This window comes from Accipiter gentilis, chromosome 29 (genome assembly GCF_929443795.1).
Source record: "Accipiter gentilis chromosome 29, bAccGen1.1, whole genome shotgun sequence".
NCBI lineage: Eukaryota > Metazoa > Chordata > Aves > Accipitriformes > Accipitridae > Astur > Astur gentilis.
In genome coordinates, this window is record NC_064908.1 from 15,605,829 (window position 1) to 15,621,230 (window position 15,402).

At 45.9% G+C, this 15,402-nt stretch overlaps 1 protein-coding gene across 5 annotated transcripts in view; it reads left to right on the plus strand.

The window, feature by feature from the left end:
- The window catches only part of ABL1 (ABL proto-oncogene 1, non-receptor tyrosine kinase), an 82,732-nt gene that overhangs the window by 45,399 nt on the left and 21,931 nt on the right, over nt 1–15,402 (plus strand). The window contains exons 1-4 of one of the 5 annotated variants that reach the window (XM_049832350.1): nt 3,543–3,936; nt 11,218–11,321; nt 13,319–13,492; nt 14,241–14,536. The exons of 1 other annotated variant lie outside the window; for it this stretch is intronic. In XM_049832350.1, the coding sequence (XP_049688307.1) occupies nt 11,291–11,321; nt 13,319–13,492; nt 14,241–14,536 (501 nt within the window). In that variant the 5' untranslated portion in view covers nt 3,543–3,936; nt 11,218–11,290. Of the gene's footprint in view, nt 1–3,542; nt 3,937–11,217; nt 11,322–13,318; nt 13,493–14,240; nt 14,537–15,402 lie in introns of those variants that run through there. 3 more of the 5 variants (XM_049832351.1, XM_049832349.1, XM_049832348.1) reach the window with 3 other exon arrangements.

Below are 15,402 nucleotides of genomic sequence, written 5' to 3' on the forward strand. Positions count from 1 at the left end.
TTAAGCTCTGCTTTTAAATGGGTGACGAGCACTCAAGCTGTTTTTAATGGGATCGAACAAAATTCACTCCAGCTGCTAATGTCGTGGGATCATGCCAAAACTCCCTTTCTGTTCATGGAGTCCAGTCCTTTCGCTGCTGCTGTCATGCATGTGTGTGATTGTACTCTTTTGGAAAAATCTGCCCTCAAATTTTGGGTAGCTTTAAGAAAGTAAAGAACAAATAGCTGTCTGCTAGAAGAAGCTCAAATGTGAAGGCAGTTGACTAAAGAGGTTTACGCTCTTGTATGAGCATGAACAATAAAGGCTAATGGATACTGGATTGCATTAACATCAGCAGAGCCAGCAGGTCGAAGGAAGTGATTACTTCCCTCTTTTTGGCGCTTGTGAAGCCACATCTGGAGTACGGCGTCCAGCTCCCTCCTTCCCCTGCAGCAGATGCTGACACACTGGAGGGAGTCTGGCAGGGGCTGGAGCAGGCGGTGCCGCCCGGGCTGAGGGAGCTGCCTTTGCCTGGTCGGGGAAGACAGGGCTAAAGGGGTCCCAGTGCTCTCATAACCACGCAACTGGTAACCAGAGAGACTCTTCTCAGAGGTGCACAGCACGAGGAGGAGAAGCAACACTTATAACTTGCAGCAAGGCAAAGCTGGATAGATTTAAGAGGATGAAAAGTGTTCCATGCTGCCCAGCAGACTTGGTTAAAGTTGAGCTGCAAAAAGCCTGGAACAACCTGATCTAGATAGAGAGCTACCCTCTGAGCAGGAGGTTGAACTGGAGACCTTCCGAGTCTGCTCCCAACCAAAATTGATTTGCCGTTCCGCAACAGAGAGCCCCAGTTGAAGGTTGCATCAGTCACTGATGCATCAGTAGTCCAAAAGGCTGTCCACTTTTCATGACTCATTTTGTTTTAAGTTGTGTATATGGCAAACAAAGGGATTAATAGAAGTCAGCCATAAGAGTAGCAGAGTTTGTGTCACACTGCCAATATGGCTTTTATTTCTATATCATCAGTTAATTTCATGGCATGTAGGAAGCACAGAGGGTATTTGCTCAAAGTATTTACAGCCTAGTTTGCCATGACACAAAAGAGGAAACGTTGAAGGATGACGTATGTACCAGAGGGACCACACAAGCTTGTCTGTGTGGAAACATAAAGGGAATTAATTTGTTTATCTACAGAGGAAGTTATCCCAGGATAGCTCATTGTGTTTAACTCCCCAAGTGGATGCATTTCTCCTACAGTGAGGTTCTTCTGCAAGCGGGTTAATTTAATTTGAGATGAGGCATTCTTCTTCTGGAGTAAGAACCCCAGGAGTTCATCAGGAATGTAATCCGCATTAATTCTGCTGGCGCTCATTGTATTAACCTTAATTGTAGTGGCTGGGTGGAGTTCATGGGGGGCAGCCTTTGTATCGCCAGGGGAATGCTATGGGGATTCCACATTCCTACAGCTGCCGCTGAAGGAGAAGCGTGATAGGGATGCTCCTCACATGGAAAAGAAGTTGCATGCAAGATGCCTGGTCTGCTCTTGCAACGTTACTTCATCTCAGTTCCCTAAACATGACACTGGGTCTAAACACGTGATGATGGAGCTCCTCCTGTGATTTATATAACCTTTCTCCTCCAAATCTGCTTTTAACTCCTCTTTCCCCCTTCCTGCTCCCCAGTGCAGTTCTGCACAAGTTCTCTGTTGCATTCTCATCTGAAGTTAGGTGGGCAGGGAACAAGTAGAGAGGTGTTGGTTTCTCTTGAAACTCTCATGCTTCCATAAAGTAGAAAACCTGCTCCAGAAGTGGAGAGAGGAAGAGAGAGCATGGGGAGAACTGCATCGTTGTCTTGCACGTGCAGGCTGCCAGAGGTGGGGGACTGGGTCTGTAGCTTCATTTCTTTGCTGGACTGTCTAAACTGAGGAAATGTTTAAGTTCTCTCACTGTTTCCTGGTATATTAAGTGGGGATATCCATGTTCATCTTTTCTGAGAAAAAGTGTGAAAGCACTTTGAACATCATGCTGTCCTTACCGTGATTATGTCTCTGCTAGAAATTGTGACTTGTGGTACTTAAAAAAATGCAAATGCTGTTATTGCAGCTCAGTATGGGTTGAGAGACCAAGGATTTCTTTCCAAGCTGCCTTTCACATGTACACTCCATGGATCAGAAGACTGAGGCAGAGTAATGCTGTAAAATAATGTTTAAAGAGTCTGAGCAATGTTTGCTGTTTCGGAGGCATGGTCCTCGGATGCTGGAAGCATGCAGAGTTTCCCCTAAAGTATTAAATGTTTGAAAACGTTGGAGGGCAAAAGAGCACTAGCTAGTCAGTAACCTTGCCAAAATAAACTGTCAGATGTGGAAGGAAGTTTTCAGAGACAAAAATGAAGATTTGCTGCTTTGTTGATCCCGTGTGTGACACACCAAGCACTCCGCATGTTGCAGTGGAGTTTGTGGTAGGATTGGCTTCCCAGGCCGTTTTCCCCAGCCTCGTTGTTTTGCACCCCTGATGAACTCTGCACCCTTGAGCACCTCTTGCTTCAAGCAACAAAAGCTCCCCAAGGTTCAGCAAATGTGAGGGGATTTTTGAATGGGGGGGGGAGGGGGCAATTGTGTACACACCCAATTTGCTATCTCCTTTAAATAAATATACATATAAAATATATATACATATAGAATATATATATAACAAAAGTGATGCTTGTTTTAAAAGGGAGACACACACTAATGCCAGAAATTAATCTATAAAAGCAAAAGTGGAGAGCAGTAATTAATGTGTAGCCTTGAGAAACCTGCAAGGGAAGGGCACAGTTTGTAGAGGAAGAGTAGGTAGTGGGAGAGTGAAAACTTCTGGCCCGCCGTGCAAGAGGAGTCGTATCCTGCGAGCGTAATTGCATCAACTGAGATGTGAACCCATTTGCCTGTAATTCTCACAGAGATGCTACTACAGCATCTTTTGGGAAGGACCTCCCGCTCCCCTGCAGTTTTTGCGCTGGTTTACGAATGGGCATAGCTCTCCGTTTGCCTCTCCCTGTTACGAGGCGCAGAATTTAAACCGTTCCCTTAATACGCTGTGAAATGAGACGCTTTTAAGACTTTTTTTGACTATTGCCTCCAATTCCCTTGGTTTAACAGTCGCGGTGTACCAAGCACCACGGCAGCAGAATAATTCCTTAATCCTGCCTTTCCTCCCCCCCCCCCCCCCCCCCTTTCCCAACGCAAGGAGGGCTCTCTCCCAGGCAGGGGAAACTTGTTGATTCCCACCCTCGCCTCTCTGGCGCTGGGCGAGGCGGCAGGCAGGGTGCAGGCAGGAGGAGGGTTAAGGAGCGAGGGCGTTGCTCGCTGCCTGATGTCACGGAGGCAGGCAGCGGCTGAAGGGGGCCCTTTGTTGGCAGCGCAGCCCCAGCAGCCCTGCCTGCACCCAGCGCCCGCCGGCATGCGGGCAGCTGCCGCGCACTGCGGGCAGAAGTGACTCTGCCCAACTTGGCCGGCTTTGCTCGGGTTTTGGGTTTGTCTTTTTTTCTTTTTTATTTCCTTCCCCCCCCCCTGCCCGCGCCGCCCCTCTCCCGCCAAAAGAGTTGGGAAGGAGGGAAGATGGCTGGAGTTAACTCCCCGGGAGAGGAGATGCGGGGCCCCAGGATTTTCCGCCTCTCGGGCTCGCCCTTGTAATGGTTTTCAGAGCGCTGGATTTCTTAGACTTTCCCTGGATATTTTGTTTTAGAGTTTTCCTGGATTTTTTTTTTTAGACTCCGGCCGGATTTTTGTAGACTTTTTTAGACTTTTACCGGATAATCCGACAGGGCGAGAAGAAGCTGGGGGGGGGGGGGGGGGGAAGGGAAACCAGACAGCCGAAGCCAAACTCTAACAAATGAAAATGTTGGAGATTTGCTTGAAATTGGTGGGTTGCAAATCGAAGAAAGGGCTTTCCTCGTCCTCCAGCTGCTACCTGGAAGGTGAGTACCCACGGGGGGCCGGGGTCGGGCCGTGCCCCCCCGGGACCGCAGCAGCCCCAGCCCGCGGGGGGGGCACGGCCCGACCCCGCCGCCATCCCAGACACGAATTTTATCCCTTTCTCGCAAGTTGGGGCCAGGCTTGGGGAGACATTTGGTCCTGGCCAGGTTTAGGTTGGGCTTTTCGCATGGGGGGGGGGGGGGGGAACCGAGTGGTGTACGCGGCATCCAGACCCCAGGTGACTTTCATTAACTGCAGTATACAAAGGGAGCGCGGCTCTACCATTTATGGTTGTAAAATGTCAAGTGATCTTATTGCGGAGCCCATAAACAAAGCGGTATCTTCAGGCCTCGGCTTTATTTTTTTTGCGCGGTGAAGGATCTCCCTTATTTTAGGCGTGAGAGGAGGATGGTAAAACTAACTTAAGGCTTAGGAAGAAAATTTAGATGAGTCCATCCGTAAAATATTTGCAGCGTGCGTTAATACGTAATCTCTTAGTTCATTCTGGTTATCCCCTTGTAAGTTTGCTTTCCCCAGGCGTTCATTTAACTGAGTTTTCGTGCGTATTTGCTTTTAAAAGGTGATTTTTTTTAGTCACACCCGTGCTTATTTGTAGACACTGAAACGTTAAACGTGTGGACCCGACTAGCTCAGATGGAAAGCCAGACAGAGGCACCGTGCCGGGTTTGGGGGACTTTGGGCTGAGGTCTTGCTTGGCGTGACTTCGAGCAAGTTCTTCACCCCGGCGTGGCTTCGCACCCTGCCTGCGGAGCCGCATCACGGGTCCTCCCGTGCAGCCCCAGCCCCTTGGCCGCACTAGTGGGGCTGTGTCCATCCCGCCAGGGTGGTCCGGGCTTCTTCAACTTCTTTTGTGTTGCGGGATGTTGCTTCAGTAAAAATAATCTGCGTGCCAGAAGGACCGTGCTAACTCATCAAATCAGAGGCACGAAAGGCAGCAGCTGATTTCCCGGGGCCTATCGCAAGTCGCTGTTGCTCAACTCTTGAATATTCAGTGGAGAAATGGTCCTTGAAAATTCATAGGTTAGGAATCTCAAAATCTACAAATGGCTTCTCGTGGCAAACCCATTTGAAGAAATTTCGGATCAAGAGTCTGTATTTATCAGACGAATTTAGTGGTTCTGAAGTATTTTCTGTTGTCTGAAATCAAAGAACAGTTTCCAGAGGACTTTTTTTGTTTATTCAAACTTTCAGAAACCTAGTGGTGGGCGGATGCATGTGAATAATTTTGATCCTTCCTATGCGACTGAATTCTTCCATGATCTTTTATGTCTATAAAAGCTTTATCTGTGTCCCCTGCCTCTGGTATTGCTCGGGCACGGCCAGGCTGCGTGTTGAGAAGGAGCTCCGAGCCATGCTGGGCCTCCTTTCTGTGCCGTTGGATCTTTCAACACAGCCCTGGGAGAACAGGCAGAGCATCTGGGGCCTCTCTTCCCTGCAGAAATGAATGCTAAAGGATGATGTTACAAGGGTGTTACCCTGACTGTTTTTGCAACTTTTCTCTTTTGTGTGTGTTACAACCACTCCCCCCCCCCCCCCCCCCCCCCCCGAATTTGCAATGCAGTTGCATAATAGGATTAGAGCGTAGTTTGACTTGTGCCATATAGGCAGTATCGAATTAAGAACATCATTGACACAATAAATATTGTATTATTTCTATCTTCTGCTTCCCTGAGACTGTGGCTTGCATCTTTATTTCTTATGATGGGATGGGAAATGAGCATTGAAACAACTTTTAAATGGTCTTCTATCAAAGTAGCTCAGTCTCATTTCTCAGCTCAGCATGGGGCAAAACCAAAGCCACCATCCAAGCCGCATGTTAAAGGTGAACAAATGGGGTAACAGCAACCTTAAGGCTGTGACAGTCGGTTAGAACATAGGCAGTACAGGACTTGCCATAATCGACTGTGGATCTCTTGGAGAGCAGGGTGAGAAGCTCATCTGGAGGTGGGGGAAATTTAAAAAAAGTAGGGTTTTCTGTTTTTACTTTATAAAGCTGAAGGTCCCCACGTGGTATTCCTAGGCAGCTTTCTCATTAAAGTTATTGTGAGGTTGAAAGTGCTGCTGAGGACTCTTCAAAAGAGAGTGCTGACCTGTCCCAAACTGATGTACTCCAAGGGCACAAGTGAAAACCATTTGCTTCCATTACCCTTAAGAAGATAACAAGTTTTTACATATGGATTTGTTAATTCTGATAGAAACCACTTAAGCTTGGCAGGTCACGATAAGGGGGCAGGTTTGTGTCAAGGGTCAGAAACTAGGGACCATTGCTCCTGGATCCCTATGAACAGTGTGTGATAGCCAGTCCATTCCCATGCACGTCCCACAGCCTCACTGAAGCTTCTGAAAGGATTAAGGAGATATGATGGTGATACTGGTAGAGGATTTAACTCTGCTCTTGTTATCTTAGTTGTATGAGAAGCTGTTGAGGATGTGAGGGGAAAGCGGAAAGTTTCTTTACTGTAGTAGACTGTGAAACCTTAAACATAACTGCTTAAAGGATGAAAGGTCCATTAGTTGCATGGAAAATCAGTTGCAGCCAGGAGGATAGATTAAATTTTACCTAATTCAATTTCTTATTTTGGTTTTCATGTGTTAACAACACAACAGTTTTTGTTTTATGAATAGCATGGGACTGTAACAAAATCAGATCTGTTTGTTGTATTTTATAACACACTTCTTGAAAATGCTGCACTGAGGTTGGGTTTGATATAAGGCTGATTTAGAGTCAGGCACATGTGTACGTGTCTTTTGACTAAGTAATCAGAAATTTTTTTTTCATGGTGGTCATCTTCTGAAAGGCTTTTGATGCTCTATTAGTTTGCAGGAGCGAGGATTGTTTGTAGAGTTCTCTCTGTCGTGGTGTGGAGGGATGGCAGGTGCTACATCCCATTGCTGTGCATTTTGCTGTGTACAGGCAGGCTTGCCTGCTCGCTGAAGAACTTGAGACCTTTTCTTAACCATATCAAAAATAGGTTTAAACTGGTTTTAACGATTACTGAGATTTCATATTGATGTTTGAGCTGGCCATTTTTTGCCCTTGTTTCTATTCCCACTAGTAAATATTATTTTAAAACGTGAGAGATCTGAATTTCTGTCATCTGCTTTCTCCTTTCTGCCTTTGCCAAACTGAATAATTCCTCACCCACTTCACTCCAAGAAAGGGTAAAGAGTAGAAGGGAAGAGGCACAGCAAGTACTGCTGCCAATCTGATCTGGAAAACAGAACGTGTCCATGTCCCAAATAGGGGCTGAAATAGTCTTGCTGCCTTTTTGGGCTTGCTCTACCACTGAAAGGCAGAAGCCTTGTATAAAACCTGTCAGTGTTTTCTGTGAAGTTTAAAACTGTTTTGGGAACACTAGTAAAGTCCTTTGTTTTGTAACTTAAATGATTTCTGTCCTGCCAGCTGTCATGTCAGATTGTCTTGTCTCCCCCCTCCCCCCCCCCCCCTTTTTTTTTTTCCCCCGTGTCTTGTTACAGCTAGAGTAGACAAGCCTTGGGAGGAGCAGCAGCCTGTAGCCATTGCCCTGTTCCTGGAGAGTTTCTTTTTATGCATTTGGGCATATATTGAGCCAGACCCAAAACTGCAATGCCAGCGACTCATCCTGCCCCAATGTTGCTGGGATCAGCAGGTCTTTGGTCAACCTGTTAGGAAGAGCAAGTGCATTAAGACGGTGTTGCTGCCTCCCAGGGAAGAGGCTTCTGTTTGTTTCCTCTCTTCCTTGGCTATTTTCTACTCCTCACCTCTTGGCCTCTCATCTGCCATCACTCGGTAGAGTTCTTGCTTTTAAATATGTTTCTGGCTTTGTGATGGCTTGCTAGTTATGTGCTTGTTCCAGCAGTTCTCACCTGTCCCATCCTTATTAAAAAATCTGGCTGATCGTGCTTGCTACCTTTTCCCATGGGTTGTGGTGAGGAAAGGCTTGTCATTTCATAGGAAAAGCTGTAACTGTCTTCGGACCTAAAACTGATCATCCACAGACATGTTAGTCCTTCCCTGAGCAGTCTGGGGCTGCTTAGTAAACCAGGGAAATAAAACAATAGGTCTCGATGATTCTTGCTTGGTGCTTTCCCTCCCCAGGGCTCAGAAATGGGCAAACTCCACTACTTCTGCTCCCTTAGTAAGGAAGCAAAACCAAAAATTATGAAGGTGAAGTGTTCAGAAATACACAAGTGTCATTGAAGTTCACTTGGATCTAGTTACTCTCTCCCTTTGGCAATAAAATCTAAATTTCTGCCATACCCACTATTCCACTCCATACATTTACAACTATGATTAGCTGGCTGGAGAAAGATTATATTTACCATGTCACTAAGGGGTTATAAGTGGAATAAACTTAGTGAATGAACTGGAGTGGAACCTGCAGGCTAATGTAAGAGTAAACTTTCAAAAAAAACCCAACCACAACCAAACCAGCCAAACAAACAAAAAACAACAACAAAACCCCAAAGATGATAGAATCATCTCTTGGAGGAGTGGGAGAAGCCACATCATCAGAGGTGCTTAGTGTTAGACAAAATAAAACACTGCAGTTGACTGTGAGGGCCTGTTTCTGCATGGGCGATGCAGCAGGAGCCACGGGTGGCCTTGTTGTCTCGTGCTTGCATTCAGCAGAATTGGTTTTCTGTATTTAGAGTGCTGGAGGTTCCTGGTGGCCGTGCAAGAAGGGAGCGCAGCCTGCCTACAGGACGAAAGTGCCTCGCTGGAGGTGGAAATAGGGTAGCACGGCTGGGGAGACTGGCCCAGCACAGGCCCAGAGGGGGTCTGGTTGAGAGAGGCTGGATCTATTTTTGCACTTCATCTCTGTGTAGAAACACGCAATATTTAAAAAGTGATCATTTGTCTTCATGCTGGCTGTAAGAATATGGACTTTCCAAGTATCAGCCAAGAGCAGAAGTGACAGCCTTTGTTGCAGGAGGTTATATGGCCTGTGCTATGGAGTGGGTGACAGGAGAGGCTGAGCATGATCTCACTAAAGGGGTGAGTCTGAAATAAAACATGAAACCTTTCTTCTTTTTGGAATGATTTGGTTTACAGATTTTTATTTTTTTTTATTTGTTTAAAATCCGTATTCCATTGAGCATAGGGAATCCGTGAAGGGCCACTAAGGGAATACTGGGACAGAGAGGCAGCTGCTCCATCATACGTGCTCAGAGTTGGGAACATTTGGATGTATTAAATCTACATAGCTATTTTGCCATTTATCATAATTTCTCACAGGGGAAAAGCAGAGTAGGGGGAACGTAGGGAAAGGAGAAGCTTTAGATGGCCTGTGCTGTACCTCCAAAGAGATTACTAGACGTGTTCTGCGCTCCCTAGCTCTAGAAACCTCGTGGAAAAAATGCCAACATGGTTTGTAAGACCACAGGATGTTTGTTTTGTAGAGAGACAGGAGGTCTCTTCCTTCCCTTGGGACTGCCCCACGGTCAGCTGTGGAGGAGCCGAGTGTAATTCTGTGCTTCTGCCTGTTTTCCAGCCCTTCCCTTGAATTACTAAGGAAATTTGCTTGTGTTGGTCTACACCAGAATTGTTCATATCTGAGAACTTCTTACGCAGTCCCCAACAGTGATTCATGACTTCATATAAACAGTAATTAGCAGGAGATAGTTACGCTTATGAAGCCTTCTAGTGTGCAAACATAAACATCTCCTGGTAAAAACTTTAATTTAGGGGGGAAATGAAGACATTCTTATGGCTAATGCCCCAAAATAAAAGCTGCTGTTGTCTTATTTTGAAGTCTGCTCTGCCTTAATTAAGAGTCATCATTTAGTTGGTGTTAGTGGAGAACTGAATTACAGCATTGCCTCGGGACTCCTCACAGGAATCCAGGTGTCATCCAGAGCACGGTATGATCAAAGTAATAAATTACAGTCTTACTGGGACGCAGCAGAAGACAAAGTGGATGCGTGGAAGGAATCACAGCGCAGAGATAACAGATTGAATTACGCTCGCTTCCTGCCCCGTCGCCATGCCAGGATACCCTCCTGTAGGTGTCGCAGCCGGGCTGATTTATTAGGAGGAATCTGGTCCATTGAACAGCTCAGCAGTGCTGTAAAATTGTAATTAAAACCAGCAGTAGGAGGTGAAGAAGCTGTAGTGTGTTGAAAAAGACCCTCAATACGTATGAACAGCAATGTCTAATTCCTGCTCTGAAGGACTGTAATGTCTGCGCACATTTGCTAGAGAACAACTCAGAGGGATAAATACTGCTGACAGCCAGCTCTACGTCGCTCCCAGATGGACGTGTCCTGTCTGCTTCTCTCGCTTCATGGTTTTGTGTCCTGAGTCTGCTGACAGCCTCCTTTTGGGGCCCAGACCTTTAAAAGTGTGTTTTGTCACGGTCTATCAAGCTTCTGCTACACTCGGGTCACCACAACTCTGCTCTTTCCTTTACGCTCTTCTCCATGTTGACTCAGGGCCTCATCCTCTCTGCTGCCCTTCAAGCTTCATTCAGTTACCGCCTTTCCCACCCCAGTTCTTAACTTGGGGATCCCACCTTCTGGAAACACCAGCCCTAACCCAACCCGAGAGTTGGGTCTTGCATCTCCCCGTCGTGCTCTCCTGCACGGCACCGTTCACACGCAGCATGCACCTCCGCTGGGGTGCCAGTGGCTGAGCAGGGGTGTTGGCTTGGAGGACGCAGAGGATACGAGCCCATCTGTGCATAGCATCCTATGTATTCACTGGGGGACTCGTGTGGTTTTCCAGCTTAGAAAATTCTGATATGTTTATTTAACAGTCCTTGCTCTTGCCAGTCCTTGGGTTTGCAGACAGTTATCACTGAGCCAGTGTTTGCAGGAATGTCATCGAGCAAAACCAGCCTTCCTTGACTTTCACACCGCAGCTTGTGGGTGTTTTCGGTGTTTGACACAGTGTTGTCTCATGGTCTGAATTGAAGCGCATACCTTGGCATCCATGTGTTATGAGTCAGTCCCAGCGCCGCCGCAGCCTGGGCATGAGGGAGGGATTCTTGCGGAGCGCTTGGCTTTCCTCCCACATCCCCATCCATGGCCGTGCATGAGCCATCCTTTGCTGAGCTGCGATTGCACTGGAGTTGGAGGGGAGCCTGCCTTGGATTTCCTGCCTTCCTGTCGAATCAGTCCCCCGTGGGGGAGGCATTTTCCTTCCTAACAGCGGTTTTGGTCCATCCCACTGTGCAGCATGTACTGTTTTGTACCATACTTGGGGGAGAGCATCACGGCATCGCTCCTCACTGAGGTTGTGTATCTGCTACTTGCAGTTCTCTGCTGTCTGTCTGTTCCAGGTGTTTACTGATGGTGTAACTCCTTGGAGTATCTCCAGTCACTGCAGCGCCCTGTGTTTGATAAGGGAGCTTAATGGGCTTGACAGGATCAAAGCGTTTTCATGGTAAAATGATTATAGCTTAATTTTCTGAAAGTGGATTTTCTGTTTCTTTTCTCATTGTCGCTCTTCACACAAACCCGAGCTATTAAAATGTATTCTCCTGCAGGAAACGGAAAGTAAGGATGTCGAGGTGCTTTAAAAAACCACCCAACACACCACCACATTTTCTGACTGTGGAATTGTTTAGAAAGCAGAAATATTTGACTTCTCTGTCTCACTATAAAAATATATCTCCCTGCAGATATGGTTTGGCTAGGAAAACAGGCCCAATGGTGTGTATACGTGCTGTTTTGCTCTCTGCCCGCATGTACGATATTACCTTTTCCAAAGAATACAGTAGTACTTATGTTCATAAATAATCACCCAGAGAGCCTTTACCAGCAGTGATCTGACCAACACATTGAGGACACCAGATTGTCTGTGGGTGAATAGTGGCACTTTCACTGCTAAAGCTTAGAAAATAATGGGATTTGTTATTGTTTGTAGGTTGGGGTTTTGGGTGGGTTTTTGGTTGTTTGGTGTTTTTTTTAGCATTTCCCCATTGGGAAATGTATTTTGGACCTGTCCCAATCCACACTTGACTTCCATACATTTTCTGGTGTCAGTCGTATCAGTTTTTCACTGGTTTACTGGTGCAGCTTATACTGGATTTCCAGACCAAACAAGCAATAGCGTTAAAAGCATATTTTGGTGTGATTGCATGTACACAGCAGCCCCTTGCTAGTGAGTATTACGAGTATGAAGAGAGAACTCTGCTCCCAGGTGACCTGATAATGTAGAAAACACTTGGCCTGGGATTTCTCCCTCCAAAGCACTGCTGTGTGTGCTTGTGCAGAAGAGGGATTCAGCAGTGAGTGAGGGGAGCTGGCGGAGGCTGATGCTGAGTAATGAAGAGCAATTTCATGGCGCAAGGGGCTGGGTGCGATAGTGCTGTGTTTCCTGTCCCCATAGCTGCGCTGACACGATAGTTTGTGTGCGGTGCTGTGACCTTGCTCAATGAACTCATCCAGATGGAAAATAACCCTTCAAAAAACAAGATTTTCACAACTCAATGTCCTGAGTTTGTGCCAGCACAGTCATGCGCAGGGCTGCCAGCACAGCTGGGGGTGGCACATGAGAGTGAGGGGGCACAACTACCTGGAGCATCACTGCCCCAAACTCTTGAATCATGGTCCAGAGGGGAGGGTTTGCAGGAGCAACTGCAATAAAATTCCCCAATGTACTTGGACTTGCCTGATAACTACTGAACGTTGCACGCCTAATGTGCTGCAGTGTACAAAAAACTTTGGTGGTTGGTTTTTACTTAACTGTGAAGCTCAGTTTTTAGGAACCTTTTTCTGGAGGGGGTCTCAGGGTTCCTAAAAATGTGGAAAGCCCATTGTGCAAAGAAGTATGCTTGCTGCTGTGCTCTGGTTTCAAGAGCGGCAGGCAGGAGAGAGAGCAACAAAAAAGGCACAGCCTTGTACTCAAGAAGAGAAATGATAAAAAATACATTGAAGAATGGAAGTACGTATCCAATTCTTAAATACCATGCCTTATAAATCTCACCCTGCCTGGCAATCTGTGCTGCACGTTCTGGTGATTTCATTTATAGGATAATTAAGGGATTTACCTTTTAAAGGTCTTGGGTTTGTTTTCAGATCTAACCATACCAGCAGTTAGGCATGAGCCAAAGGATTTACAAGGAGCAAACAGCCTACGTGAGCAGCATTTACTGGAGGGAGGGAGAGGGGCTTTCCTTCTCCTGTGTGCCATGGGAGGCAGGAGCTGGGGGGGCTCAGGGTAGGCTGGGGGACAGCTCTGCAACAAGGGTGTCCTGCCTGTGTGGCAGGAGATCTGTATTAAAGAACTGTCCGTATCTGTCCCCTGATGCATGAGGAGCACACATGTCACAAAACAATGCAGATTTCAAAATCAGAGTGCGTGGGTTAACCAGATGGCTTTTATCAGCAAATATGAACCTGCTTTTTCCTCTCTCTCTCTCTTTCTCCCTCCTCCAGAAGCCCTTCAGAGACCGGTAGTGTCAGACTTTGAGCCCCAGGGTCTGAGCGAAGCAGCTCGCTGGAATTCCAAGGAAAACCTTCTGTCCTGTCCTAGTGAAAATGACCCCCATCTCTTTGTTGCACTGTATGATTTTGTGGCAAGTGGGGACAACACTCTCAGCATAACTAAAGGTAAGGTAGCTGGGCAGAATGGTACTGGGAGTGTGTGAGAAGGCGTAGAAAGAAAAGTCACTGTGGAATAACTAAGTTATACGCTAAACCCTATGGAATTTTTTTTACTGTGGGAATTTTTCTTAAACAAATACAAATATTTCACAAAGTCATAACCTTTTAAAAGGTTAAAACTGTCTGAAGTTTTTGCATTGGGCAAGAAACTGTTTGCCAAAACTAAGGTCTCCATTAGGAGCAAGAATTTGAACTGAGAAGTTAAACTAAGCTGATTTTAGAGGCTGGCCTCTCTAATTTTTGTAGTTCTCCAAAACACAGTCCCCATATGAAGAACAACTGTACAGATAGTGTTTTCTTACTCAGTCCTGTTCCTTATGCGTACTTCAAGTCACACCTGCTTACCTTGCTAATTGATACTATTTTTTTAATCATTTATCCACTCCTGTTCTCTCCTAGTCCCATCAAGCCAAGTCAGTTCAAATAAAATTTGGTGGATTCATTTTTTAAGCTCAAGCAGTATCAGAGCTGGTGCAGAACTGCACGAGAGCCTAACTCACTCCTGAAGCATGCACGTGACTTTATTTGGCTTTGAGGGGTCCACTCAAGCTTAAAGAAACACACATGCTCCCTGCTCATTCAGATACCTGTTCTTATAGGAGATTATTTAATGATCTGTTAGCTGGAAAGAACCTATCTTTGTCCTCAGTTCCCAGGTTTGCTATGCCTAAATATATTTTCTTCTTGCGCCAAGGTGAAAAGCTCCGTGTCCTGGGCTACAATCATAATGGTGAATGGTGCGAGGCCCAAACGAAGAATGGACAGGGCTGGGTGCCCAGCAACTACATCACTCCAGTGAATAGTTTGGAGAAGCATTCCTGGTATCATGGACCAGTGTCCCGTAACGCTGCTGAGTACCTTCTGAGTAGCGGTATCAACGGCAGCTTTCTTGTGCGAGAGAGTGAGAGCAGTCCAGGACAGAGATCTATTTCACTGCGATACGAAGGAAGGGTGTACCACTACAGAATAAACACTGCATCTGATGGAAAGGTAGGCTGCAGGCTATCTGAACCATGAAAGAAAACCTTTCCGGTATACTTTGTCCACTGACTGCACAAGGTCAATTGAGCAATTCTGAACCCTGATCACAATGTTCATCATCTGTAGTTAGAGTAAACTGTGAGATTCCAACACAGCAGTGACAAAACAGTTTTACTCCTTTAGCAAATTTCTGGTGAGGTATAGTACAGCTCAGCAGAGAAACACTTTTAAGGTAGGAAATACTAGAGTTATATCAGAGCTGAATATAACAGATATTATTAATAAGAGATTCTGAGGATGAATTCTTGTCCCATGTGTTCAAAAGATAATCTCTTCAACTGCCAAATCAGAAAAATCAGTGCCTGTTGCTAATAGTACTGTAAATATTAGGGACAGAATGCTTATTGAGCTATTCTGCAGTATTTTTAACTACTGTTTTGATTTCTCTACAGTATTTCAGCGTGATCATTGGAGACGGGTAGGCACTTTCACTTTTGTATGGGCCCTATCTCTAGTTTCTTTTTTTTTTTTTCCCCTAGATTGTTGTGTGCTGTAGCAGTGTTGCAATGCTGTGCTTTGTGGATGCCGCAGAGAAATGTTAGCATAAAAGTGTAGTTTTCCACAGATTTTTGTTTTAATTTCATGGAAACATTTCTACTGGCATTGGATTTTGGAAAATCTTGGGGTTTAACTAATCTATTTTAAGCAGTGTCTCTTTAGATCCCGTGCAGAAGTTGAAGTGTGGATCTGGAGCATGGCTGCTGAGGCTCTTCTTGCCAGCATCTAGTAGATGACAGATTCTATGCCATTAAAGTACTTCAAACGAAAAAATTTTAAAAAATGAAGTATAGTAGTGGCCCACTGTGGCCAATTTT